General features: G+C 36.4%; 1 protein-coding gene across 2 annotated transcripts in view; it reads right to left on the minus strand.

Moving 5' to 3' along the window:
• LOC115215101 (protein FAM78B-like) overlaps positions 1–27,767 on the minus strand; it is a 147,981-nt gene that overhangs the window by 28,397 nt on the left and 91,817 nt on the right. For both annotated transcript variants that reach the window (XM_029784266.2, XM_036505365.1), the window contains exon 2: positions 5,794–5,907. In XM_029784266.2, the coding sequence (XP_029640126.1) occupies positions 5,794–5,907 (114 nt within the window). The remainder of the gene's footprint in view (positions 1–5,793; positions 5,908–27,767) is intronic.

Here is a 27,767-nt window from a genome sequence, read left to right on the forward strand (position 1 = left end):
TGAAGATGCTGATGTTTGTGTTTTGTTTTTAAAGTGGAGTGGTGATAGATTTTGCTTTTACTGTCATATCTTAGGGCTTTCGATTTGGGCTGGTCTCTGTTTCATAATCAGTTTTTCTCTTATCTCCAACAAAGGCCTTTTGGTGTGATATCAATGAGGACTTTGCTTTTGTGAGGCCTGAGTTGGGAGAAGGAGGTAGACTCGAGGTAATAGATTTGTCCCCACCTTGAAGAGTTGTTAGCAATGGTGGAGAGCTTCATGCTTCTCCACTGTGGAGCAAAAGACTTTGAGGTGATTTGTATTCCCATGCACACTAAACACTTCTGTTTTTACCCCTCCATAGAAACTGGCATCTGTTCACATTCCCCGAAACAGATAAAATTAGGAATGTAATTTAGTTCCTCTGGAGAAACTAGAATCTGGAATTCCATAAGAATTCCAGTCCTGTTGAGTTGTGGAGTGGACTTCACCTCCACAATCTCCCCATGTTCTTCCAGAATGGCTAAAACCTTCGCCAGATCACAGTAATCCAGCATGTTCTTGACTTGAATTCAAATTAACCTTTTATCCATGTAATAGGGAATCATTAAAAAAGCCTGGTTATAGTAGCCATTACAAGTTATAGTAACCATTCTCTTGGCTTCTTGCTCACTGCTGCATACAGCAGCAACCATCCCACATTGTTTACCTTTCAGTATGTGTAGCACTGAGTGCCACACATCATCGAGGCAATTTTCAGTCTCTGCTGGAGAAAGAAATTTAAACTTCTTCTCCGTGCGAGAAACACATTTATAAACAATTGTTTGTCTTTCGGAGGTTTTTATCTCCTCCTCACTAAGGCACATAACACCTGGTTTCATAATGTCATTCTTGTATTTCGGTGCCTTATTTTAAAGTCATCATCATCATCATCATCGTTTAACGTCCGCTTTCCATGCAAGCATGAGTTGGACGGTTCAACTGGGGTCTGGGAAGCCCGAAGGCTGCACCAGGCCCCAGTCAGATCTGGCAGTGTTTCTACAGCTGGATGCCCTTCCTAATGCCAACCACTCCGTGAGTGTAGTGGATGCTTTTTACGTGCCATCGACACAGGTGCCAGACGAGGCCACACTCGGATGGTGCTTTTTACGTGCCACCAGCACGGAGGCCAGGCAAGGCTGGCAAACGGCCACGATCGGATGGTGTTTGTTACGTGCCACCGGCACGGAGGCCAGGTGATGCGGCGCTGGCTAAGGCCACGTTTGGATGGTTCTCTTACGTGCCACTGGCACTGGTATCACAACTACAAATTCCATTGATGTTGATCGATTTTGATTTTTAGAAAAAAATAGTCCAATTGCTAATGGTTTTAGAAAAGGAATTAACTTTGTTGAGGTTCATTGTGTTATTATTGCTGCTATTGTTGTTGTTGTTGTTGTTTTCAATCTTGTTCATGTTACTTTTCTCGCTTTTGATCTTGTTGTTAATGTTGTCATTGATACAGTTGCTATTATTGTTTTTGTTTCTGCTGTTTGTAGTGGTGGTGGTGCTGCTGCTGGTATTGTTTACATTGTTGCTGCTGGTACTTTTGCACTTCTTACTCTCGTTGTAGCAACAAGAGGAAATTATATTTCTCTTTGGCAAGAAACTAATCTCACCTTCAGCTGCATTTGCTTTCAGAGTTTCAACTGAGTCAGCAGATTGCTGCTCTTGGTCAATTATTATTACTATTTTTCTGTCATCCAACATTTTTCAAAATTGGAAAAATGAATAAAATCTTGTCTTCACAAAAAATGCAAAACAATTATTACACCTTCAAAAAGTGGGGTGCAATTACACAAAATGTTACCTATTTCTTTATTACCCACAAGGGGCTAAACACAGAGGGGACAAACAAGGACAGACATAGGTATTAAGTCGATCAGATCGACCCCAGTGTGTAACTGGTACTTAATTTATCGACCCCGAAAGGATGAAAGGCAAAGTCGACCTCGGCGGAATTTGAACTCACAACGTAACGCAGACGAAATACGGCTACGCATTTCGCCCGGCATGCTAACGTTTCTGCCAGCTCGCCGCCTTTTGCAAAAGTTACCACACAAAATGTTACCACCACAATCAAGCAAAATACTCGTAAAATAGAATTTTGAATGACCGGGCTGCAACCAGCTAAAATGCTTGATTAAACACTTACAAGTTATAGAATTCCAACTTGTATGACTTCACAGGCTGACAGCCATAATGATAATAATAACAACAACAATAATGGTTTCAAATTTCGACACAAGGCCTGAAATTATGGGGAAGGGACCAAGTCGATATCATTGATCCCAGTACTTGATTGGTACTTATTTTATTGATCCCAGAAGGATGAAAAGCAAATTCAGAACGTACATCGACCCCAGTGTTTCACTGGTACTTACATCAACTCCTTTGTGTTTTACTGGTATTTAATTCATCACTCCCCAAAAGATGAAGTGCAAAGCCAACGATGGTGGAATTTGAATTCAGAACGTAAATTCTGCAAGTTCACTGCCTTTTTAATAATAATAATAATAATAATAATAATAATAATAATACTTTTTACTATAGGCACAAGGCCTGAAATTTGGGATGAGGGGACTAGTCGATTATATTAACCCCAGTATGCAACTGGTACTTATTTATCGACCCCGAAAGGATGAAAGGCAAAGTCGACCTCGGCGGAATTTGAACTCACAACGTAACGCAGACGAAATACGGCTACGCATTTCGCCCGGCATGCTAACGTTTCTGCCAGCTCGCCGCCTTTTGCAAAAGTTACCACACAAAATGTTACCACCACAATCAAGCAAAATACTCGTAAAATAGAATTTTGAATGACCGGGCTGCAACCAGCTAAAATGCTTGATTAAACACTTACAAGTTATAGAATTCCAACTTGTATGACTTCACAGGCTGACAGCCATAATGATAATAATAACAACAACAATAATGGTTTCAAATTTCGACACAAGGCCTGAAATTATGGGGAAGGGACCAAGTCGATATCATTGATCCCAGTACTTGATTGGTACTTATTTTATTGATCCCAGAAGGATGAAAAGCAAATTCAGAACGTACATCGACCCCAGTGTTTCACTGGTACTTACATCAACTCCTTTGTGTTTTACTGGTATTTAATTCATCACTCCCCAAAAGATGAAGTGCAAAGCCAACGATGGTGGAATTTGAATTCAGAACGTAAATTCTGCAAGTTCACTGCCTTTTTAATAATAATAATAATAATATAATAATAATAATAATAATACTTTTTACTATAGGCACAAGGCCTGAAATTTGGGATGAGGGGACTAGTCGATTATATTAACCCCAGTATGCAACTGGTACTTATTTTATCAACCCTGAAAGGAAGGGCAAAAATCACCCTTGGTGGTATTTGAACTCAGAATGTAAAGAAGGACGAAATTCTGCTTAGCATTTTCTCTGGTGCAGTAATAATTCTTCTAGTTTGCTGTCTTAATAATAATAATAATAATAACAATGGTTTCAATTTTGGCACTAGGCCAGCAATTTCAGGGAAGGGAGTAAGTTGATTATGTCAACCCCAGTATTTGACTGATACTTATTTTATCAACCCCAGTAACATTGAAACTCAGAACATAAAGTCAGAAGAAATGCCGCTAATCATTTTTTCTTCCAGTGCAGACATTTGAAAGAATTCTTGGGTAAGCAGAACCTTGTTTTAAAAAAAATGGCCTGCTATTAATCTTGTACAGGTTTTGTACATTTTATACTTTCGATCTGTAATCTATTTTCTTGACCAACAATTGCAATTAAAGAGAAAGTTGCTAGGATAATACAATTATAAGTTGCACATCAAATTTAGGCGTTTAACATTTAGTTGATACATTAAAGGTCCTATGAAATTCTCTCTTTATTCAACTTTCACATATTTTCACACCCTTCTTCTTTTCCACAATTCTCCCGCACTGTATTTGCTCTTTTACTCTTTTACTTGTTTCAGTCATTTGACTGTGGCCATGCTGGAGCACCGCCTTTAGTCGAGCAAATCGACCCCAGGACTTATTCTTTGTAAGCCTAGTACTTATTCTGTCGGTCTCTTTTGCCGAACTGCTAAGTTACAGTGACATAAACACACCAGCATCGGTTGTCAAGCGATGTTGGGTGGGGGAACAAACATATACACACAGATATATATATATATATATATATATATATATTTATATACACATATGTGACGGGCTTCTTTCATTTTTCATCTTCCAAATTCACTCACAAGATTTTTGGTCGATTTTTGCTATTTACTTATTTTAATTATTTTCTTTATTTTTTAATCATTTCTAAGTATTTTAAATAATATTTTCAAATTTTAAATTTTTATCTAACATAGTTAACAGAGAATTCATCTCGTTATATCATCTATTTCATAATTTGTAAATTTACTTATACAGTTTTAGAATAATTTATTATTCATTTAAATCATCATCATCATCATTTAACATCCGCTTTCCATGCTAGCATAGGTTGGATGGTTTTGACTGAAGGCTGGCAAACCAGATGGCTGCACTAGGCTCCAGTCTTGATCTGGCAGAGTTTCTACAGCTGGATGCCCTTCCTAATGCCAACCACTCCGTGAGTGTAGTGGGTGCTTTTTACATGCGACCTGACAAATAGATCAACTGAACTAGTTTCAATACCTGACAAATGGGATCAACTGGACTAGTTTCAACATTTGTTGAGATTATATAAACATCAACTGCCCTTCCCTAGCTGTCCATAGTCATACTGTAATTGAAGCCACTATTGTTAAAGGTTTTATTGCATGGGGTACATCAATTTACATAAATGAGACATTTTTAGCAACTATTTTGCTTAATGAATTACTGTTAGCAATGTTTGTTTTTAATGCTATGATGTACTTAAAGAGTAAACTTTTTTAGCCAATTTATGTATAAATTGTGGAGGCGCAATGGCCCAGTGGTCAGGACAGCGGACTCGCGGTCGGAGGATCGTGGTTTCGATTCCCAGGCCGGGCGTTGTGTGTGTTTATTGAGCGCAAATACCTAAAGGTCCATGAGGCTCCGGCAGATGGTGGTGGTGACCTCTGTTATACTCTTTCGCCCCAACTTTCTCTCACTCTTTCTTCCTGTTTCTTGGGTAACGCTGTGATGGATTGACGTCCCGTCTAGCTGGGGAGAACACATACGCCACAGAAACTGGGAAACCGAGCCCATGAGCCTGGCTAGGCTTGAAAAGGGTGCATAAATATAAAAACATGAATAAATTAATTAAGCTTAATTAAAAACAGAGGGCATCATAAATGACTGACTTTTTTTTCATTTTATACAGTTTTATTGTGAGCAAAAAGGAATCAACTGTATTAACAACTGACTACCCTTCTCTAACAAGCCATAATAAGATTATATTTATACCCAGTAAAGCACTGAGCCAGCAGAATCACTAGCATGTCAGGTAAAATGCTTAGCAACATTTTGTTTGTCTTAATGTTCTGAGTTCAAATTCCACCGAGGGTCAATTTTGCCTTTCATCCTTTTGGGGCTGAAAAAATAAGAATCAGTCATGTACTGGGGATTGATGTAACTGACTAGCCCCTTCCCCTAAAATTTCAGGCCGATACTAGAAAGGATTATATTTATACCAAGTATTATTAAGAGCTTTATTCAATCAAGACACAGATTTCTATAAATCAGACTCGTTTTAGATATTAATTGTTATAAAACAATTAATATTGCGATGTATAATTTTAAAACAAATTCTTTCTTATAATGATGATAATGTAGACATACTTACAATCCTTCATTACTGTAGGTATTCCGAAATATCATTTTGGTACAAGCCTGGATCCATCCAATTTTCCATGACTCTGAACGCATACTTGGAGCCATTTGGACTGTAGCACTAGCTCTGCAAGGAAAAATTTTGAATAAATAATAAATTGACAGATTTTTTTTTTATAGCCAAAAAATGATAATCATAATAATAAGTCTGATTCCACAAAACAGAGAAAATATTCACCTAATTGAGTGGGCAGTGGAGATTGTAATGGAGGAAATCATGTACATTCAGATGCACACACATACATACATATGCATATACACACATATATACATACATACACATGCAAACACACACACATACATATGTATATGCATGCATGTATAGGCACACACACATATGCACAAACAAACAAAAGGGAACGCAGTGTAAATAACGGACAGAGTCAAGACTATTGAAAAGGTTGCAAGACACAATGAAAATTTTAGAAAATAAAAATAAGAAATAAGTGGAAATTTTACCGGTGAGTGTGTTAAATAATAAGGCACTAAAAGAGAATTACTCTTCCCAGAGAACAGAATACTAGTTGAGGTTATAAAGGTAATAGAGCAATTATAAAACTGACAGAATTATAACACCATTTGTGCTCAGACAACTTGAAAGGTAATTCTGTGTGGCCTGCAGGTAAAAGACCTCACCAACAATATGAAGTTTCCAACTGATAAGGAAGCATAATGGCAGTAACAGAGTTGAGGCTTTTGCCTGTAAGTTAATATCTATTATCCCTTGATCCCCATCTTTAAAACCACTTTATTCAACTTTTGGCATGCTAGAGAGAGCAGCTAAATTCCCTCAAATAACATCACACTGCTGTAGAAAAAGACATTTCAGGTCAACATGATTCTAGATAATTTATATTGTAATTATTTTACCCTGTATCATTTAACCCAGTCATATCTGGCCCCAAATATGCTACTTGATTTTATGTTGAAACCAGCTTGATCAGACCTTTCACACCTGGCCAAAAATGTCACCCTAAAAATAAGCAATCCCAAAATTGAAATATCAAAGCTACAAGATAATGCATCATTAATTTAAACTACAATGTGAATAAAATAACATTATATTTGAGAGAGTAATCTGAATGCTAAAGGGTTAAAGTTTTATATTCAACTAGCAGTATTGCCCGGCATTGCTCGGGTTTGTAAGGGAAATAACTATATAAGCATTTTTAGAGAGTTACTTCCCTTATGTAATAGCAAAAAATGCATTAAAATGGGAAAAATTATGGTAAATTTTTTTTAAATCGTAGACATTTTTAGAGAGTAACTTCCCTTATATAATAGCAAAAAAAAAATGCATTAAAAATGGAAAAAAATGATGGTAAATTTTTTTTAAATCGTAGACTCATCGTAGATGCGCGCTAATACCCAGAAGGGCTCGATATGAATCACGACTATAAGATACCCACTTTTGGTTAAACTACACCGCAAAATGTGGGAGTAGTTAGGAATCTAAATCGTAGGAGACAGACACCACACAACTTTTCTTTTATATATATAGATAATTTTTACAAATTTTAATGTTTTCATGTTCCACATAATTATCAGCATCAACATCATTTAGCTTCCATATTCCATATTATTGTAAATAAAGGTTATTTGGCAGTGACTTTGAGTTTTGTACAAGGGTGCAGGTTTCAAGTTCAGTCCCACTGCATGCACTTTCAGCAAGTATATTCTGCTATAGTTCTTGGTTGATCAAAGCCTTCTAAAATGGATTTAGTTTGGCTGAAACTGAAAAGAAAACTGTTGTCTGCACTGGCCATGTCATCAGAATGACTAGATAGCTGTTGTATGGCAAAATCATGCAAGGCTCATGCAGTCAAGGAAGGCCTAAGCTGAGGTACATGGACGCTTGGGAAAACGATCTCAAATGGAGTGGCATTTGTCCATGTGAACATGAAGACTCTGCTGCAGACAGATCACAATGGAGATTTCTCACCTCATGGGAAGCAGTAGCTGCCTTCAAAGAGAACAGGGAAGCATCTGTTTCAAAAACAGAGTATCGTTGCGACACCTGTGGGTGCCTGTGTGCTTCCAGCTCTGGGCTACAGAGTCACATGCACTCTCATCATTGAGAACACAGATTTTGTCATCATCAAGCACCAATATATATCAGGAGTGGCTGTGTGGTAAGTAGCTTAGTAACCAACTACATGGTTCCGGGTTCAGTCCCACTGCGTGGCATCTTGGGCAAGTGTCTTCTGCTATAGCCCTGAGCCGACCAATGTCTTGTGAGTGGATCTGGTAGACGGAAACTGATAGAAGCCTGTCGTATATATGTGTGTGTGTGTATATATATATATATGTGTGTGTGTGTGTGTGTCTGTGTTTGTACCCCTAGCATTGCTTGATAACCGATGCTGGTGTGTTTACGTCCCCATCACTTAGCGGTTCGGCAAAAGAGACCGATAGAATAAGTACTGGGCTTACAAAGAATAAGTCCCGGGGTCGATTTGCTCGACTAAAGGCGGTGCTCCAGCATGGCCGCAGTCAAATGACTGAAACAAGTAAAAGAGTAAAAGAATATATATACAATAAAATTAGGGTGAATACTTGATAAGTGTAAGCACCTGTATACGCCAGCTAGTAGCAGAGGTGAGAGGGTATATGTATCAAATGAAATCAAAAACAGAACACAAAGGATGTCGCGGTACGCGTGTTTCAAGCTTTATAAACGACCTATTCTTACATCAGTGTATAATCGACATAAAGGATGGTTTAAAGCACTCTTCAGCCGCATGCAATTATTATACCAAAGAACATAAAAATCCAAAAGGTACGTTTAGTGTTACCCATAATGATAGTTGATGTAATCGACTTAATCCGTTTGTCTGTCCTTGTTCGTCCCCTCTGTGTTTAGCCCCTTGTGGGTAGTAAAGAAATAGGTTATGATGATGATGGATTTGTAAATATTCTTGTGTATAGGGTGTGACTAGTGCCATGTTTTTGAAAGCTGCCTTTCTCTTGAAAGTGAACTATGAGTAACAATGTCGATACTAAATCTGGAAAGTTCATTCTTAAACAGAAGCGGATGTACAGAAATTGGGTGTGTATGTGTGTGTGATTGTATGCTTGTTTTGATCACTGTGTGTGTGTGTGTGTGTGTGTGTGTGCATGAGTGTGTGAGTGAGTATTCAGAAAAAAGTTTCCATAACAACAAACTATAAGAAACTTTGTTCATCAGACTAATAGTTATGTACACACACACAAATACATTCACATAGGCACAGACTGTGTGAGTGTGTGTGTGTGTGTGTGTGTGTGTGTGTGTGTGTGTGTGTGTATCTGATGGCATAATTACATGTTTGTTTTGATCAGCATGCATGTGTGTATGTATGTATGTATGTATGTATGTGTGTGTGTGTGTGTGTGTGTGTATGTGCATGCATGTGTGTATGTGCATGCACGTGTGTATGAATGTGTGTGAGCGCAGGTATGAATGTGTGTGTGCATGTATGTGTGTGTGAGTGCATGTATGAATGTGTGTGTGCATGTATGTGTGTGTGTGAGTGCATGTATGAATGTGTGTGTGCATGTGCAAATATGCACAAATTATATCTCATAGCTTTGCTTGTCATTGACTGAGTGAAACGGTGACATGATGTTGACATTCCTTGCTGATATTACAACCAGTTGCTTTGCACTTTCAAAGGCTTCCTCATCATCATCGTTTAACATCCGTATTCCATGCTGGCATAGGTTGGATAGTTTGATATGGAGCTGGCCAGCTGGGAAGCTGTCTAGACTCTAATTGTTTAACGTCACATGGTTTCTATGGCTGGATGCCCTTCTTAATGCCAACCACTCTACAGAGTGCACTGGGTGCTTTTTATGTTCCACTGGCACAAGTGCATTTTATGTGACAGTGGCACCTGAGAAGGTCAAGCCTGTGTGTATGGATGACAGTGATTCTACTGAGCTTGATGCATCTTTAAAAATTAGCCCTTGTGCCGGTGGCATGTAAAACGCACCATCTGAGCATGGCTGTTCGCCAGCCTTGTCTGGCACCTGTGTCGGTGGCACGTAAAATGCACCCACTACACTCACAGAGTGGTTGGCGTTAGGAAGGGCATCCAGCTGAAGAAACACTGCCAGATCTGACTGGAGCCTGGTGCAGCCTTCGGGCTTCCCAGACCCCAGTTGAACCGTCCAACACATGCTAGCATGGAAAGCGGACGTTAAACGATGATGATGATGAAAAGCATTTAAGAGTTGGAAACAGGAAGAGCATCTTAAACATAAAATATCCCCTCAAATAAATCCTCATCCACCCATGATAGCATGGAAAAGCATACATTAAATGAACTGAAAATACTCTATTATGACAATAAAAAAGACTTTGTGGAGAACTAATCTTACATTTTTTTTCTGTCATTGATTCCGGCATATATTTCACCCTAGTGTCACATCATCATCACCATAATCATTCCCATCATCAATGTCATCATCATGGTCAACATCATCATCATTACCATTATCAATTTAATGTCCACTTTGCATGGCCCAGGCAAAATTTATTGAGGCTGATTCCCTACAACTGGATGCCCTTGCTGTCACCAACCCTCACTTCTTTCCAAGCAAGGTGATATTTCAGAATGGAAGACAAAAAATGAACAACACCACTAGTATGACAGTGATGCTCATTTACAGTTATGATCATATCATTGATTTTTTTAAAATTTCATATTCATTCTTCTTTCTTTAAAGAAAGTAGTGTGTGATAGGAGGAAAATTGGACGGATCTTTTCGGTTTGAACGGCAGTTTTTAACATAACTTCTAGGTAACTAAAAAATTTTAAACTTCATATACTGGTAGAATGTGTTTATAAAACAGCTTTTTCTCTTGGCTTTACTGAGAAAATTCTATAGTTTGTAAGATATGTTTTGTTTTTTTTCTTCAATTTCTGCAATTTCAACCAATCAATTACGTCTATTGAGTTAAAAAGCATTCTGTGCTGTATGAATATGTCCCTAGATAAAGAAACAGATTGGGTTTATTTACATTTGTGAAGAAAAAAAAGATACCCTCCCCCCCACCCCTAACCCTAACTAACCCTAACCCTAAAACAGATTGAAATGCAATAGATCGATTCTAGGGTCATAATTATGGGTGACAATTTCATATGACACCGCTAGAAAAAACTGCCGTTCAAACCGAAAAGATCCAATTGGATTGCTATTTGTAGCAAGTCAAGTGATCATGTAGGGATTCTTACAATGGGACTTGGTGTAATTGGTAAGGCAGTCACCTTGAAGTATGTTTGACCCTTTAGAATTCAAATTATTGTCAAATGTTATGTTTATATATTTACATTGTTTTAAATTAATCAAACATTATCTCCATAACTTGGAGATTTTGATGACATGACTGTTTATTTTTAGAATGACATAGTAGGTAAAAGTAAAGTTACTTTCTCGATTCATACGAACTCATTAGGGCTGGTTTTCCAGTTTCATGGCGTATATATTCCCCACCTGGATAGGATGCCAGTCCATCACAGGATTACTCCTTTTAGTTAGCTGAGTGGACGAGAGCAATGGGAAATGATGTGCTTTGCTCAAGAACACAATACATCATCCAGTCCAGGAATTGAAATCACAATTTTAGGATCATGAGTCCAACATCCTATCCACTAAGCCGTATACTTCCCTGAAAGTGTGAGAGGCTGGATCTGGATAGTTTGAACATAAATCAGAATACATGGGCTGGATATGGTCAGTTTGAATGCAAAAAGGATTAGCTACATGATGGATCTGGGGGGTAGACTTCTAGGGATCAACATCATTTTGATTTCACTAAGCTACAAGTTAGTTAAAGGAGATTTCTGTCTTACTATAGACATGTCATAACTAAAATCTTGCACAGTAGGAGTGGCCGTGTGGTAAGTAGCTTGCTTATGTACCACATGGTTCCGGGTTCAGTCCCACTGTGTGGCACCTTGGGCAAGTGTTTTCTACAATACCCTCGGGCCGACCAAATCCTTGTGAGTGGATTTGGTAGACGGCAACTGAGAAGCCCGTCGTATATTTGTATATATATATATATATATATATATATGTATGTATGTATGTGTGTGTGTATGTGCTTGTTCCCCGAACATCACTTGACAACAGATGCTGGTGTGTTTACATCCTTGTAACTTAGCGGTTCGGCAAAAGAGACTGATAGAATAAGTACTAGTCTTACAAAGAATAAGTCCTAGGGTCGATTTGCACGACTAAAAGGCGATGCTCCAGCATGGCCACAGTCAAATGACTGAAACAGGTAAAAGAGAGTATTTGGTTCAAATCATCAATATGAGACAGAAGAGAGAAACACTTCTCTGACATGTTCCCCTTTTCAATCTCAAATGGGTGATATGCTTTAAAAGCATATCGCTTTACACTGAAAATCTTAACAGTTAATTCATTCAAAATATCCCTTTTGATAAACTCCTTTAGAGTGAAATGTAATTGATATCTATGTTTATATTCACACCAGCTCGTGTTAGCTTCTTTCTTAGCTAAAGCAGTAAGGAATTAATGCAATATATTAGAAGACTGCTCTGGGTAGGGATATAGAATGTACTTGGTATGATATATTACAGACTATAGTCAAATAATACACAAACACATTAGTAAAGTGCCCTGTATGTTTGGATGTGTGTGTGTTTGTGTGCGTGTGTACATACATACGTATATGTGTATGTGTATATATATATATATAAATAAATGAAAGAATGGAGTCGAACGAAGATGTTAACAAAATTCCTTTACTCTCAACACATTTCATTTATTCATATACAACACACAAATTTCTACACATGAACTCGGAGTTTCTACCCTTGACAGGTCGCTTCAACCGTGTTTTCTGACGTGAATTTGCTACCCAGGTTTCGGTTAAACGAATTTTCCATGCTGACAATAAGCATAGAATAATTCATTCACCTACTTAAATATATATATATATATATATATATATATGCCACTAAGGATAATGGCAACATAATCAATGGTATTATATATATATATATAAATATATATATATATATATATATATATATATATATATATATATATATATATATATATATACTAGTTATTATGTGCTGAACTGTATCATTTTACACTTGAATATTATTCTATAAAATACATGATATCCGCCTAAATCACAGTAGTCATTATGTGCCACTGAAAGTTTATACCCAAATGAATTCATAAATTCAACATGGAACAACAAGAATTTAGTTTCTTCTGTAAAATAATGTTAGGTTAGGTTAGAGCCCAAACTTAAAAGAAAACATGTGTTAACATGTTCCCTCAAATCACTTTTTTTTTTTGTCTTTTTATTCAAATTTAGATTTTGATCTGACATTCCTTCACAGATTACAGAAATAAAACAAAAACAAAAACAAAAAAAAGCCCAATTTGCTTACAGTGAAATTGTTTATAGGCAGAGCAAGGAAGTGAAGTGAAAATACGAGTACCCTGCAGCCCCATTAAACACCTGTACAAAGGGCTGTATTCAAATTTTTTTTTTTTCTCGTGTTTATTTATGAAAATTTATCAATGCTGCAATATGTCTGGGAGTTTGAAAAAACTTTAATATCTTGCAGAGAATGTTTAAGTAAGTTCTTTATTTTAGAACTGTATACTGAATACCATTCCTTTTATATATGCACCAGTTAAAACCAGAAAAGAGACACAGGCTCACAGATGTTGGCCTCTTTTCTCTTTTCTGTCTCAGATTTGTTCTTCCATTGCTTGGTATCACTTTACATTGAAAACCCTTACAGTTAATTCTTTCAATATTTCTTTTAGTAAACCCCATTTTACAGTGAAATGGAATTGAGTGCCTGCATTTATACTTAGCTGAAGCTGTATTAGGCTAATATATGTATGTATGTATGTATGTGTGTGTGTGTATGTATGTGTGTATGTATGTGTGTGTGTGTATGTGTGTATGTATGTATGCATGTGTGTGTGTGTATGTATGTATGTATGTGTGTGTGTGTATGTATGTATGTGTGCATGGGTGTATGTATGCATGTATGTATGTATATTTATATACATGCTTGCATGTATATATATATGTATGTATGTATGTATGTATGTATGTATGTATGCATGTATGTATGTGTGCATGTATGTATGTATGCAATGATAGCTTTTAATATAGAATTCCCTACTGAGACGAAGGAGGGAGTTTGATGGTATTATTTGCAAGTTCAACATTTTAACCACTTAATTATCAACAGCAACAAGGATTTAAGAGGCCCCATCCTAATTCTTGTATATGAGTCAATAATGGCTCATTGGATAAAGTATTAATTTGGTGAATTTATATCCTACTACAGGTACTGTACACAAAAAAAGAATAAAAATAAAAAAAAAAACAGAACTTTGATCCAACAAAGGAGGAACCTCTACATGGTAGTTTAACTTACAAGAAATAGCAGGCAAATTTCTCTGAAATTATATTCGTGGCTGTGTGGTAAGTAGCTTGTTTACCAACCACATGGTTCCGGGTTCAGTCCCACTGCGTGGCACCTTGGGCAAGTGTCTTCTACTATAGCCTCGGGCTGACCAAAGCCTTGTGAGTGGATTTGGTAGACGGAAACTGAAAGAAGCCCGTCGTATATATGTATATATATATATATGCGTGTGTGTGTTTGTGTGTCTGTGTTTGTCCCCCTAGCATTGCTTGACAACCGATGCTGGTGTGTTTATGTCCCCGTTACTTAGCGGTTTGGCAAAAGAGACTGATAGAATAAGTACTGGGCTTACAAAAGAACAAGTACCGGGGTCGAGTTGCTCGATTAAAGGCGGTGCTCCAGCATGGCCGCAGTCAAATGACTGAAACAAGTAAAAGAGTAAAAGAGTAAAAGAGTAACCATCTTAAAAAAGGAGGATATATGAAATAATGTAGTCCTTTATATACTCTTCCCCTTCCCCATCAAAAAGACAAAATGGCCAAGTTTGAGATTAAGGATGTGGAGAAGGAAGAGAAGGCCAAGTAACAAATTCATTACATGTCATGATCTTAATTAAAGAAAGACTCGGCTTTCATGCACAAAATTAACAGAAGCTAAAGTGAAGAAATGGTTCTCCAAATCATTACATCATCATTTAATGTCCATTTTCCAAGCTGGCATGGGTTAGATGGTCTGACCAGAAGAGCTGGTAAGCTGGAGAGCTACCAGGCTCCAGTCACCTGTTGGGGCCTGGTTTCTATGCATTTCCATATGACTACTACTTTAAAGAGTGCATTGGGTGTCATTTACTTGTCAGAATCAGAATCAGAATCAGAATAATAATAATAATAATAATAATAATAATAATAAGAAGAAGAAGAAGAAGAAGAAGAAGGAGGAGGAGGAGGAGAATTAGAAGAAGAAGAAGAAGGAGAATTAGAAGAAGAAGAAGAAGAAGAAGGAGAATTAGAAGAAGAAGAAAAGAAGAAGGAGAATTGAAGAAGAAGAAAAGAAGAAAAGAAGAAGAAAAGAAGAAGAATTAGAAGAAGAAGAAGAAGAAGAAGAAGAAACATCCAGCCAAAATTCAAAATCATCATCATCACCATTATTATTATTATTATTATTATTATTGTTGTTGTTGTTATTATTAAGGCAGCGAGCTGGCAGGGTCGCTTATGTGCCAAACAAAATGCTTTATAGATATCTTCTAATTTTACATTCTGTGTTCATTTTTGCCTTTTCATCTTTCTGGGGTCAATAAAATAAGTACCAGTTGAACACTGGGATGGATGTAATCTACTAGCCCTCTCCCCCAAAATTTCAGGACTTGTGCCTATAATAGAAAGGTTTATTATTATTATTATTATCAGAAGGTGGTGAGCTGGCAAAATCGTTAGCACGCTGGATGAAATGCTTAGCGCTATTTCACCTGTTGCTATGCTCTGGGTTCAAATTCCGCCAAGGTTGACTTTATCTTTCATCCTTTCAGAGATGATAAAATAAGTACCAGTTGAACACTGGGGTCAATGTAATTGACTCATCACCACCTCCCCCAAGCTGCCCTTGTGGCAAAAATTTGAAATTATTATTATTATCATTATTATTATTATTATTATTATTATTATTATTATATGTTTGACTTTTGCTTTACATTTGTACAAGCTGGCTCCAAGTTTCACCCAGAGACCTCAAGAGACAACAGGTTGGAAGTTCATGTTGTTGTTATGCCTAGTGTGCCATATATTTGGTTTTGTATTTAGTGTTGTACTAGTGAATGTCTAAAAAAAAAAAAAACGAAAATTACATTTGTTTTAAACCTTGAGATACATAGAAAGTATTTTGCGTAGGATATGAGCATTTCCCATGAGCACTATCTTTTGAATTTCTGCCATTTTTGGGTTTCCTGGTATCTGAGTTAGGTAGCAATCAGCCCCTTTTGCTATCATTCCCAGGGCACCTATGATAACAGGTATTGTTTTAGTCTTATTATTATTATTATTATCATTATTATTATTATTATGGTGGCTTAACATATTCATTAGCACAGTGGAAAAAAAGCAGTGCCCTATTTGTTTTGTGTTGTTTACATCCAGATTTCAAATCCTACCAAGGTGAACTTTGCCAACTTTGTCTCTCAGCCCTCTGGGTTTGATAAAATACAGTGCCAGTTAAGTACTAGAATCAATGGTATTAATTAAATCCCACACCTCAATGTTGCTGACCTTACATTTAAATCTAAAAGATAAGTATTATTATCATTAGTAGTAGTAGTAGTAGTAGTAGTAAGGTGGTGAGCTGGTAGAATCGTTAGCACACCTGGCAAAATGCTCAGTGGCATTTCATCCATCCTTGTCTTCTGAGTTCAAATTCCACTGAAGTTGACTTTACCTTTCAAAATTCAGAGTCACGCCAGTGCTTGTGCCACATAAGAAGCACTAAGTTCACTCTGCTGAGTGGTTGGTGTTAGGAAGGGCATCCAGCTGTAAAAATTCTGCCAAAACAGTCACAGAAGTCTGGTGCAGGCTTTGGCCAGGCTGGCTCGTGGTACCGTCCCACCTATGCTAGCATGGAACATGGACGTTAAATGAAGATGATGATGGAGTACTTGGGTCAAATTAACCGAATTAATCCCACTGCCCAAATTTCAGGCCTTGTACCTGTAGTAGAAAGGATTATTATTATTATTGGTAGAAGTAGTAGTGGTATGATATATCTCTATTAAGAAGACTAGCCATTTATAAAACGATTATGCCAACAGGTGGTGATTGGCAACATTGCTAGAACATTTGACAGAATGCCTTGCAATATTCGCTCTGTCTTATCATGCTCTGAGTTCAAATCACACCATATTCACTTCTACTTTTTATTTTCTTCAGGGTCTTTAAAATAAAAAAAATGTAACCAATCCTAGGCACAGGAGTGGCTGTGTGGTAAGTAGCTTGCTAACCAACCACATGGTTCCGGGTTCAGTCCCACTGCGTGGCATCTTGGGCAAGTGTCTTCTGCTATAGCCCCAGGTCGACCAATGCCTTGTGAGTGGATTTGGTAGACGGAAACTGAAAGAAGCCTGTCGTATATATGTATATATATGTATGTGTGTGTTTGTGTGTCTGTGTTTGTCCCCCCCAACATCACTTGACAACTGATGCTGGTGTGTTTACGTCCCCATCATTTAGCGGTTCGGCAAAAGAGACTTTTAGAATAAGTACTGGGCTTACAAAGAATAAGTCCCGGGGTCGATTTGCTCAACTAAAGGCGGTGCTCCAGCATGGCCGCAGTCAAATGACTGAAACAAGTAAAAGAGAGAGTAAAAGAGAGAATCCTGGGCAATAGATTGGCGGAACTGGAAAAATGTCAGATTGAGTGCTTTGTAGTATATTTTATGGCTCTTTGCATTCTGAGCTCAAATCCCACTATAGTGGACTTCATTCATCGTTTGGTTTAACACTACTACCTGGTACTTCAGATACCCTTCATGGCATCAGCTCTGCTGCAAAGCATAGGAGCCAAGTCTCCAGTTTGAGGATACATCTCTCACATCAATCTCAGTGGCCCTGCAAGGGATCATGAGTACTGCTTTCTCATATGACTAGCAAATATGAAGGTGGCAGATTGGCAGAATTGTTAGCATGCCGGGCAAAATGCTTAGCAGCATTTCGTCCATCTTTACATTCTGAGTTCAAATTTTGCTGAGGTTGGCTTAACCTTTCAGGGTTGATAAAATAAGTACCAGTTGAACACTGGGGTTGATGTAATTGACTTATCCCTCCCCACAAATTGCTGGCCTTTTGCCAAAATTTGAAGCCTATATGACAAGCTGATACAAAAATAACACAAAATTTGCAAAAAAAAAGATAAAAAAATAAATATAATAAAACAAAATACTATTCCACTTATCTAGCATAGAAAAAATATATTGAAGACAGTAAACAAACAAAAAAAAAACTTGTAAAATTATAATTCTACATACAAATAATAATTCTATAATTACATTCTGTACAAAATGTAATTTTCTAAAAACAATAATAATAAAAGAACAGGGAGCATTATTCGCTTCGTTATCATTAGACAATAGCAATTGTTTCTGTCAGCTATGGGAGACAGAACATGTAAGCATTCCCATTTTTTCATGTTATTCTAAGGAACCAAACTAAACACTCAGAGAAGTAAAAAAAAAACATGAAACAAACAGTGGAGGATTTGAAGATGGGTGGGGGGTCATAGAATTTTTTTCTCTCCCTCTAAAAGACATTTTCCTTTATTTGTTACAACAGAAGAAAAAAAATATTTCAGTGAAATTCTAAACCACTGGTCTAGATTCCTTTGAAAGATAGTCAAAAAGAAATATGGTCTGCCTCACAAACCTAACACATTTTCTAAGTACCTCAGTACCAACCAGTCTTTCTTTGTCTGCTGATAAAAGGAAACAGAATATGGTGAACTGTGCAAGGTTTGTTTTTCTTTCTCTAAATGGAAATTCACTAAAGGACAGAATACGAGAGTCAATAATACCATAAGAACATGAAGAAGAACAAATATAGATGAGTCGGCCACATCACATGAGTGAAGGACAACAGATGGACAGTCAGGATGATAGAAAGGACACTTAAACAATGGACAAGAACAAGAGGCTGACCAAAGCCAAGATGGTGAGATGATCTCACCTGCTACCTGGGGCCTATATAGCCACACAGCTCCGTCACATGACTTTTAGAGGCCCTCTGCAACTTTTTGTTTCGAGGTCTCATCCCTTCAATCAAAATTCGTAATCTAAGCACGTTTTATTCATAATTATATTTTACTTTATTCTATCTGAAGTTCAATATTTAATGTTATCTTAAAGAACATCTTTAAAAGTACAAGTTAAATCTATTTAGGTCTATTACAAATTTCAATAAGTAAAACTTCTAGATATGAATATAAGAGCACTTTTATAATCCAGGCAACTTTCAATGACAAACATAGCACACTTTTGGCTTCGTGAGATCATCGATCAGTTCAGAATTATCAAGCTGAGAGATAAGCTCATGTTCAATAGATATTATAAACTATCCACAAAGTCTGGTACACGTTCATGGTACAACGTAATATTTTTACAAGAACTTTTGAAAGTACAATGTATTACTATTTTATTTCTTGAAATTTTCAGTTAACATAGTTTAATTCTTGTTCATGATCTTAACATGCGGCCCCTGTGATCGCAGGGGTTGCAGGGGCTTAGCGATAGCCCTGTGGCCACAACTGGTCAGAGACAAATGACAGTGAAAGAAGTCCAAGGAGGGATTCCTCCTTCAAGAGTGATGAAACCCTGAGAAAAGGAAGTCTGTCTTGCCCTTGGGTGAATTTGGTTGTTTAAGTGCATATTTTAACATAGGTTAGTCTTGATCAAGCAGACCTATGATCAAATATATTCCAGTCATGACCATCCCACCATTTTCCAACGCACAGTGTATCTGGAACCACATTCTCCAATGAATTACTTCTTTTCTAAAATGGTAAGAAGTTGAAGGAAGATTGGTTGCTATTTCTAGCAACTTGAGTAACCATACAAAGCTTTTCTTGTTGGTTTCTCTAGAAGAGAATATACTGTGTTTTCCAGCATACAAGTTGAAATTTTCAGACAAAAATTTTCAGATAAAAAATGACTTTAGAGGATCAAGAATTCCATTTGAAATGCAGCAGGAATTGGAAAGATAGTGCTGATGTTTGAATATATGCACTACATGTTTACACTATATACTATTATGTTAACATGTATGTTGGAAAGTGACAGTTACCGAGGTGATGATGGTAGACCTTCCTTGAGTCTCCCTATATAAAGTAATCTTTCTTTAACAACGTTACATATTCATCAAGAGAGCCAATCATGATTGAGAGATACTGCTGATGTCAAAAATGTCAAGTAGATAGCTGTCAGAACTGCATATCATATAATAAGTGTTTGAGTTAGTGCAGAGCTGGCCGGCCTGAGGCCCGTGGGCTGCATGCAGCCCACAGACAGTTATCATGCAGCCCACAGACAGTTATCATGCAGCCCACTTGATACTTTCTTGAAATGGGTTTATTTAAACAAACATTTTTTAAATTTTATCCAAAATTAAAGGTACTGCTGTTTTTACAACAATAATATTTCATGCTGAATCAATGATCATTCATTCATTATTGTAATAATAGCAACGATCATTCATTCATTATTGTAATAGCAATGATCCTTCATTCATTATTGTAATAATAGCAATGATCATTCATTCATTATTGTAATAATAGCAATGATCATTCATTTATTATTGTAATAATAGCAATGATCATTCATTTATTATTGTAATAATAGCAACGATCATTCATTCATTATTGTAATAATAGCAATGATCCTTCATTCATTATTGTAATAATAGCAATGATCATTCATTCATTATTGTAATAATAGCAATGATCATTCATTCATTATTGTAATAATAGCAATGATCATTCATTTATTATTGTAATAATAGCAACGATCATTCATTCATTATTGTAATAATAGCAATGATCCTTCATTCATTATTGTAATAATAGCAATGATCATCCATTCATTATTGTAATAATAGCAATGATCATTCATTCATTATTGTAATAATAGCAATGATCATTCATTTATTATTGTAATAATAGCAATGATCATTCATTCATTATTGTAATAATAGCAGGAGAAAGCAAAATGCTTTCAATTTTGCCAGTATACAAGTGGCCCTCTAAAAAACTTTCAGTGATTAAAGTGGCCCGCAATGCAATTCAAATTGGCCAGGCCTGAGTTAGTGGCTTTGCAATATTCTTTTATTGTTTCATTTGTTCCAGTCATTTGACTGGGGCCATGCAGGAGCACTGCCTATTTATAAATATATTAAATTTATAATTATTATTTGAGGGAATAAAATCCAAAACTTACAAGGAAAAAAAAACTCAATTTAGAAGTACTAAATCAAATTTCACACAATATAATATATATATAAAAAATTAGAAAAAAACCTACCTTTTATCAATTCAAAATGAACAATTAAATTACACCATCTAGAAAATTACATATAATAGAAATATTAATATTAAAATATCAATAAAATGTCAAAGATTAAGTAAATTGTAAAAAAAAAAATAATAATAACTTATATAAATTATATACAATTTATTTAAGTTATTATTATTTATTTTTGCTATTTAAATAAACTTTGACATTTTATTGTTATTTTAATGTTAATATTTCTATTATATGTAATTTACTGGATGGTGTAATTTAATTGTTCATTTTGAATTGATAAAAGGTGGTTTTTTTCTATTTTTTATATATATTAATTTTATATATATATATATATATTCATAAGGTGGCAAGCTGGCAGAATCCTTAGTATGTCAGGTAAAATGCTCAGCAACATTTCACCCATCTTTAAGTTTTGAGTTCAAATACTGCTGAGGCCAACTTTGCTTTTGGAGTTGATATAGTAAGTACCAGTTGAACAGTAAAGTTGATATAATCAACCATCACCCTCCTTCAAAAATTGCTGGCCTTATACCAACATTTGAAACTAATACTACATACACACATTAGCTGATGGAATCATTAGCACTCCAGGAAAAATGCTTAGTGGCATTTCATCTGTCTTTATGTTCTGAGTTTCAAATTCTGCCTTACATTCGCAGTTGATAAAATAAGTTGAATATCGGGGTCAATATAATTGACTATCCCCCTTCTCCAAAATTGCTGGCTTTGTGCCTGCATTTGAAACCAATGTCACACACACACATGTACTTGCGCGCACGTGTGTGTGTGTGTGTGGTTAAGAAGTTTGCCTCTCAAACATGTGGTTTAGGGTTCAGATCTGCTGTGTGGCACCTTAGGCAAGTGTCATCTGCTATTGCTCCAGGTTGTTCAAAGCCTTGTGAAATAGTTTGGTGGACAGAAACTAAAAGAAGACCATTATATATAGACACATATATATGTGTGTACATAAGTGTGTATTTGTATTTATACCTGCAATCATTTGGATGGAAGAGCAGTGGGCTGTGTTGTTGTCAGTTTCTCTTGTCAACAAACCATTAGGGCAACTCTTGCCTTCAAAGCTGTGTGGCATACACCCCCTCCACATGCTTTTATAATTAAAATTCATATTCTGTTTTATTATGGTTTCTCCTCATTTTGTACCTTTAAGAGGAGAAAAATTAAGAAAAGTAATGAGATGATTTTTCAGAAACAGTAGAACACTAATTATCAGTCTTTTGTCAGGAAACATGATGTATGTAATTAAAGGACAATGTTGGGAACATAAGAAATGCCTAAAACAAAGACGAGACATACTGAAAAATGAAAGGAAAGACCAACAGAAGTCTGCTATGACATCTTTGAGGTGCAAGCACCAAAAGAGATTGAGCCTCATAGAAACAGCAGTGGAAAAAGGAAATAGACTGTACACTTAAAACTAATGCCAAAGCAAAAAAGATATTAAATCCAAAAAAAGAGAGAGGGGGGGGGGATAAAGAAAAAAAAATCAATTTCACTTCTTATGGGAGATGATGTGATGAGAGTCATGACAGCCCTTTGTGAAAAATAGACTGGACCAAGTGATTATAAATAGTAGCAGTTGAAGTGAAGTTTGTGTGCTAGTTCGAGTTGAGTTCGCAGTGGATTCATGAAGAGGTTGTTGGATTATTACATTATTATGGCTGCATTGTTATCTTGTTTACTGTTACAACACCGGTACAGTGTATATAAACCATCCATCACAATAGTAGCAGTACCATGGCATTTGGAGATGGAGGATACAACAGATACTGTTAACTGGTCGAAGCCCTTTCACTTCATTTATGTAACCTGGAGTCAAGAAAATACACAGGCCCTTTTTCATCTCTCAAATTTAATTCTTTATAGTCATGATACATCACCACAACGATGATGATCTTCAATTTAACACCTTCTTTTCTATGCTTGAATGGATCAAATGGAATTTGTTGAGGTGGATATTCTATGACTGGATGCCCATCCTGTCACCAACACTAACATGTTTCCAAGCAGGGTAACATTTCCCAATGGCCAGACTTTTACAGATGACTGGAAATGAACAACCTGGATCTTTTCGGTTTGAACGGCAGTTTTTAACATAATTTCTAGGTAACTAAAAATTTTAAACTTCATATACTGGTAGAATGTGTTTATAAAACATCTTTTATAGGGAAAATTCTATAGTTTGTAAGATATTTGGTGTCTTTTTTTCTTCAATTTCTGCAATTTCAACCAATCACTGACGTCTATTGAGGTAAAAATCATTCAGTACCATATGAATATGTCCCTTGTTTAAGAAACAGATTGGGTTTATTTACATTTGTGAAGAAAAAAAGATACCCTTCCCCCAACTCCTAACCCTAACTAACCCTAACCCTAAAACAGATTGAAATGCAATAGATCGATACTAGGGTCATAATAATGGGTGACAATTTCATATGACACCGCTAGAAAAAACTGCCGTTCAAACTGAAAAGATCCTACAACCTTATTAGTGTGATGATGATGCTCACTGACAACTATCAGATGATGCCTAGATAAGGGCACTCACACACACACACACACACACATTCTCTAGAAAAACGCCGCCGCCGTGGTGATCTCATTCTTGCTCACAACATCATAAGCAGAAAGTGTAACCTCTCGAAAGAGCTGTTCTTCACTCCTGCTCCAGAGAGTCGGCTGCGGGGTCACTCCGAAAAGCTCTATCTGCGACGATTTCATCTCAATCGAAGGAGAGGGGCTTTCTCCGTCCGGGTTGTGGATCCGTGGAATAAGCTGCCGGACGAGATATTGAAGATGCCGATGACCACTCGGTTCAAAGTCTCTCTTGACCAGAAATGGCCTGAATTCTTTGCATGAACACCACCCTGTACATAACTCCATGTCCCCCTACATGGCTTTGCTTTTTGCTTTTTGAGCCAAAAAATTAACTTAACTTAACACACACACACACGCACACAAGAATCTTTCAGTTTCTTTCTACCTACCAAATCCACTCAAAAGGCTTTGGTTGACCCAGGGACATAGTAAAAGACTCTAGTCTAAGGTGCCAAGCAATGAGATTGAAACCAAGACCACATGTTTGGGAAGCAAGCTTCTGACTACACAGCCAGATGCTGACCTTTGAATGTTCATAAGTAGAAGTATATGCTTGCTAGTATTCACTGGCTAAATTATAATGCCATGAGAAGTATCTGCCACAGCAAACAGGTTTCTTATACCTACTACTAGTTTTCTAATTCTCTCGGTACTTTTGGCAAGATGAGTGACCACATCCTGACATACAACTTATATCAAGTTTGAATAATTCAGAGTCTTAAGATATCAGCATATTAAGGCTTGCCAAATGCTCATGGGTCAGCTGACTGCATAGAGGCAACTTCCTCCATATTGCTCATTATGTTGATCAAATACAGGAAGTCAGATTTTAGAAATTTATAGAAGAATATAATAGAATATAGAAGAATATAGGAATATAAGAATATAGAATATAGAATATAATATAGAAAATAGAATATAAGAATATAGAAGAATATAGGAATATAAGAATATAGAATATAGAATATAATATAGAATATAGAAGAATATAGGAATATAAGAATATAGAATTAGAATATAGAATATAAGAATATAGAAGAATATAGGAATATAAGAATATAGAATTAAAATATAGAATATAGAATATAATATAGAATATAGAATATAAGAATATAGAAGAATATAGGAATATAAGAATATAGAATAAAAATATAGAATAAAGAATAGAATATAGAATATAAGAATATAGAAGAATATAGGACGTTAAATGATGATGATGATGATGACGATGATGATGATAGTAGAATAAGACGTGAAGGATAAAAATAATAATAATGAACTGTCTGTTGCAAAATAGTTATTACTTGCGTAATAGGGTAGGATGTATGGCTCAGAAACCTGGACATTATCAAAGAAGCTTGAGAGGCAGTTGGATGGAACGTACACTCGCCTCCTTATGAGAGCTCAAAATCTCTCGTGGAAGCGTCATCCAACCAAAATGCAAAGATATGGGAAACTACCACCTGTGTCATCTCTTGTGAAAGGTAGGAGAGTCCAGTTTGCTGGACATTGTTGTAGAGCTGAAAACGAGGCAATTTCTACTCTTCTCCTCTGGAAGCCATCTACTCGTGATACCAGAGGGCGCACACTCTCCTACCCTGATGTAATCTCCAGGGATACAGGCATCCAGCAACAGGACCTCCGTAATGCTATGATGGACCGTGAAGTCTGGCGTAGCATGGTAAATTCCATTGTCTCGACCACGGTCGAACAATGATGATGATGATGTGTTTATGTTTTATTGGCTTCAAATTTTGGCACAAGGCAAGCAATTTGGTGGGAAGTGGCTAGTCACTTAAAACGATCACAGTGCTCAGCTGGTACTTATTTTGTCAATCCTGAAAGGATGAAGACAAAGTTGACCCAAAGCTGAATTTGAACTCAGAGTGTAAAGATGGATGAAATGCTGCCAAGCATTCTACCTGGAATGCAAAGGATTCTGCTAGCTCACCACCTTGTTTATATGTGTTATTAACAACTTTTTGTTATATTGTAATATATACCAGTCTCTATGCATGAAACAGCAGCCAAGACGTCCCTAAAATTACAGTTTTCATTATCTGTTAACATTGACTTTCCATGCTGGCATGGGTTGGACAGTTTGATAGGAGCTGTCAAACAAGAAGACTGTGTGCCAAGTTCTACAATTTGCAGTGGCACGGTTTTTATGGTTGGACACTTTTCCTAATATGAACCATTTTACAGGGTGTACTGGGTGATTTTTTACATAGAACCAGTGCCGTCGAGGTCAACAAATACTTTGCCAGAAAAAAAAGCAAACCCTCTACCGAGTGGGTAGTAGTATTGAGGGAGGTGGCTTTGTGCCAGGTGATGAGAGGTTACGGGTATCATATAGGGACAGAAACAGGTGTCTTGCAGGCGAAGAGAAACATGGCTATCCTGTCGGAGAGAGAGAGAGAGAGAGAGACAGACAGACAGAGACAGAGAGAGAGAGAGACAGAGAGACAGAGTTAGGAGGAGAAGATGGTGAAGACGTGCCAGGGTAGTACACATTGAAATAATGTAATCCTATAGATACACTTTATGGAAATACCATTGGAATGGGCAAGGATGCAATATCTGTTCAATTAAATGGCTAATCCATGGTCGAACAATATAATATTGTAGTGAGGGCTCACTCCAAAAGGTGAGAGCACTTTGTGTAAATGTATCACCACTATTATTAAAAGCTATTATTCATTGGAAGAAATACTAAGACAGTAAGAGATCCCAGAGCATATATATATATATATATATATTAATAAATAAAACATATGCATATATATAAACATATATGTACGTGCCTACCTCTACATGTACATATACACGCATATATGAGTACAGGACACCAAAAAGACGTCGAACACAATGAGAAACGAAAACATAGACACAAACCCAAGGAACTGGACATTTTTTATATATATATATGTACTAAAGTAGAAACATGAAACAATTAAAATGATTCTGTGTCAAGAGTTAGTTTCCTGAAGTAACAGAAAAAAAAAAACCAAACAAACAAAAAATACCCTTTTGACTAGTTTGAAAAATCATTTAATGTAGAACCAAGCAACCATCATTATCATAACCACTTCCTTATTACTCTCAAAACTATCTGAAACACTATATTAAGTAAACTTTAAAATGATGCAATGTGGTACTATTAAGTGTTTATAGCAAAACCCAAATGGCATTACTTTCAATTAACTCACACACAGATAATAATAATAATAATAATAATAATAATAATAATAATATAATAATAATAATAGTAATCCTTTCTATTATAGGCACAAGGCCTGAAATTCGTGTGGAGGTGGATAGTTGATCACATCGACCCTAGTACTTGACTGCTACTTAATTTATCAACCACGAAAGGATGAAAGGCAAATTTGACCTCAGTGGAATCTAAGCGCAGAATGTAAAGGCAAAGAAAATGCTACTAAGCATTTTGTCTGTTTTTTTTATCGATTCTGTCAGCTCATTATCTTAATAATGATAATAATAATAATAATGAATTGTGGCACAAGGTACTGCCCCAGCATGTCCACACTCCAGTAAAGAAATAAAAGACAAATCTATAAGATATAGAATTTAATAATATGCAATGCAAAACATTTTCATCATCATCATCATCATCATCACCATCATCATCATGATCATCCAGTGTTTTAAATCTGGGTTTTTGTCGCCGTTAACGGGGGTGGTCGGATCTACCTCAATGCCATAGCAGCCAAGGTAGGCAGGTGCAGCCCACCCCAACCATTGTTCTGGCTGGCTGCTGCCCATTCTCCTTTGCTATCATAAAACATTTTTGGAGCTGGATTTTCTATGGGGAGTATGCCT

Source organism: Octopus sinensis, linkage group LG8 (genome assembly GCF_006345805.1).
Source record: "Octopus sinensis linkage group LG8, ASM634580v1, whole genome shotgun sequence".
Lineage (NCBI taxonomy): Eukaryota > Metazoa > Mollusca > Cephalopoda > Octopoda > Octopodidae > Octopus > Octopus sinensis.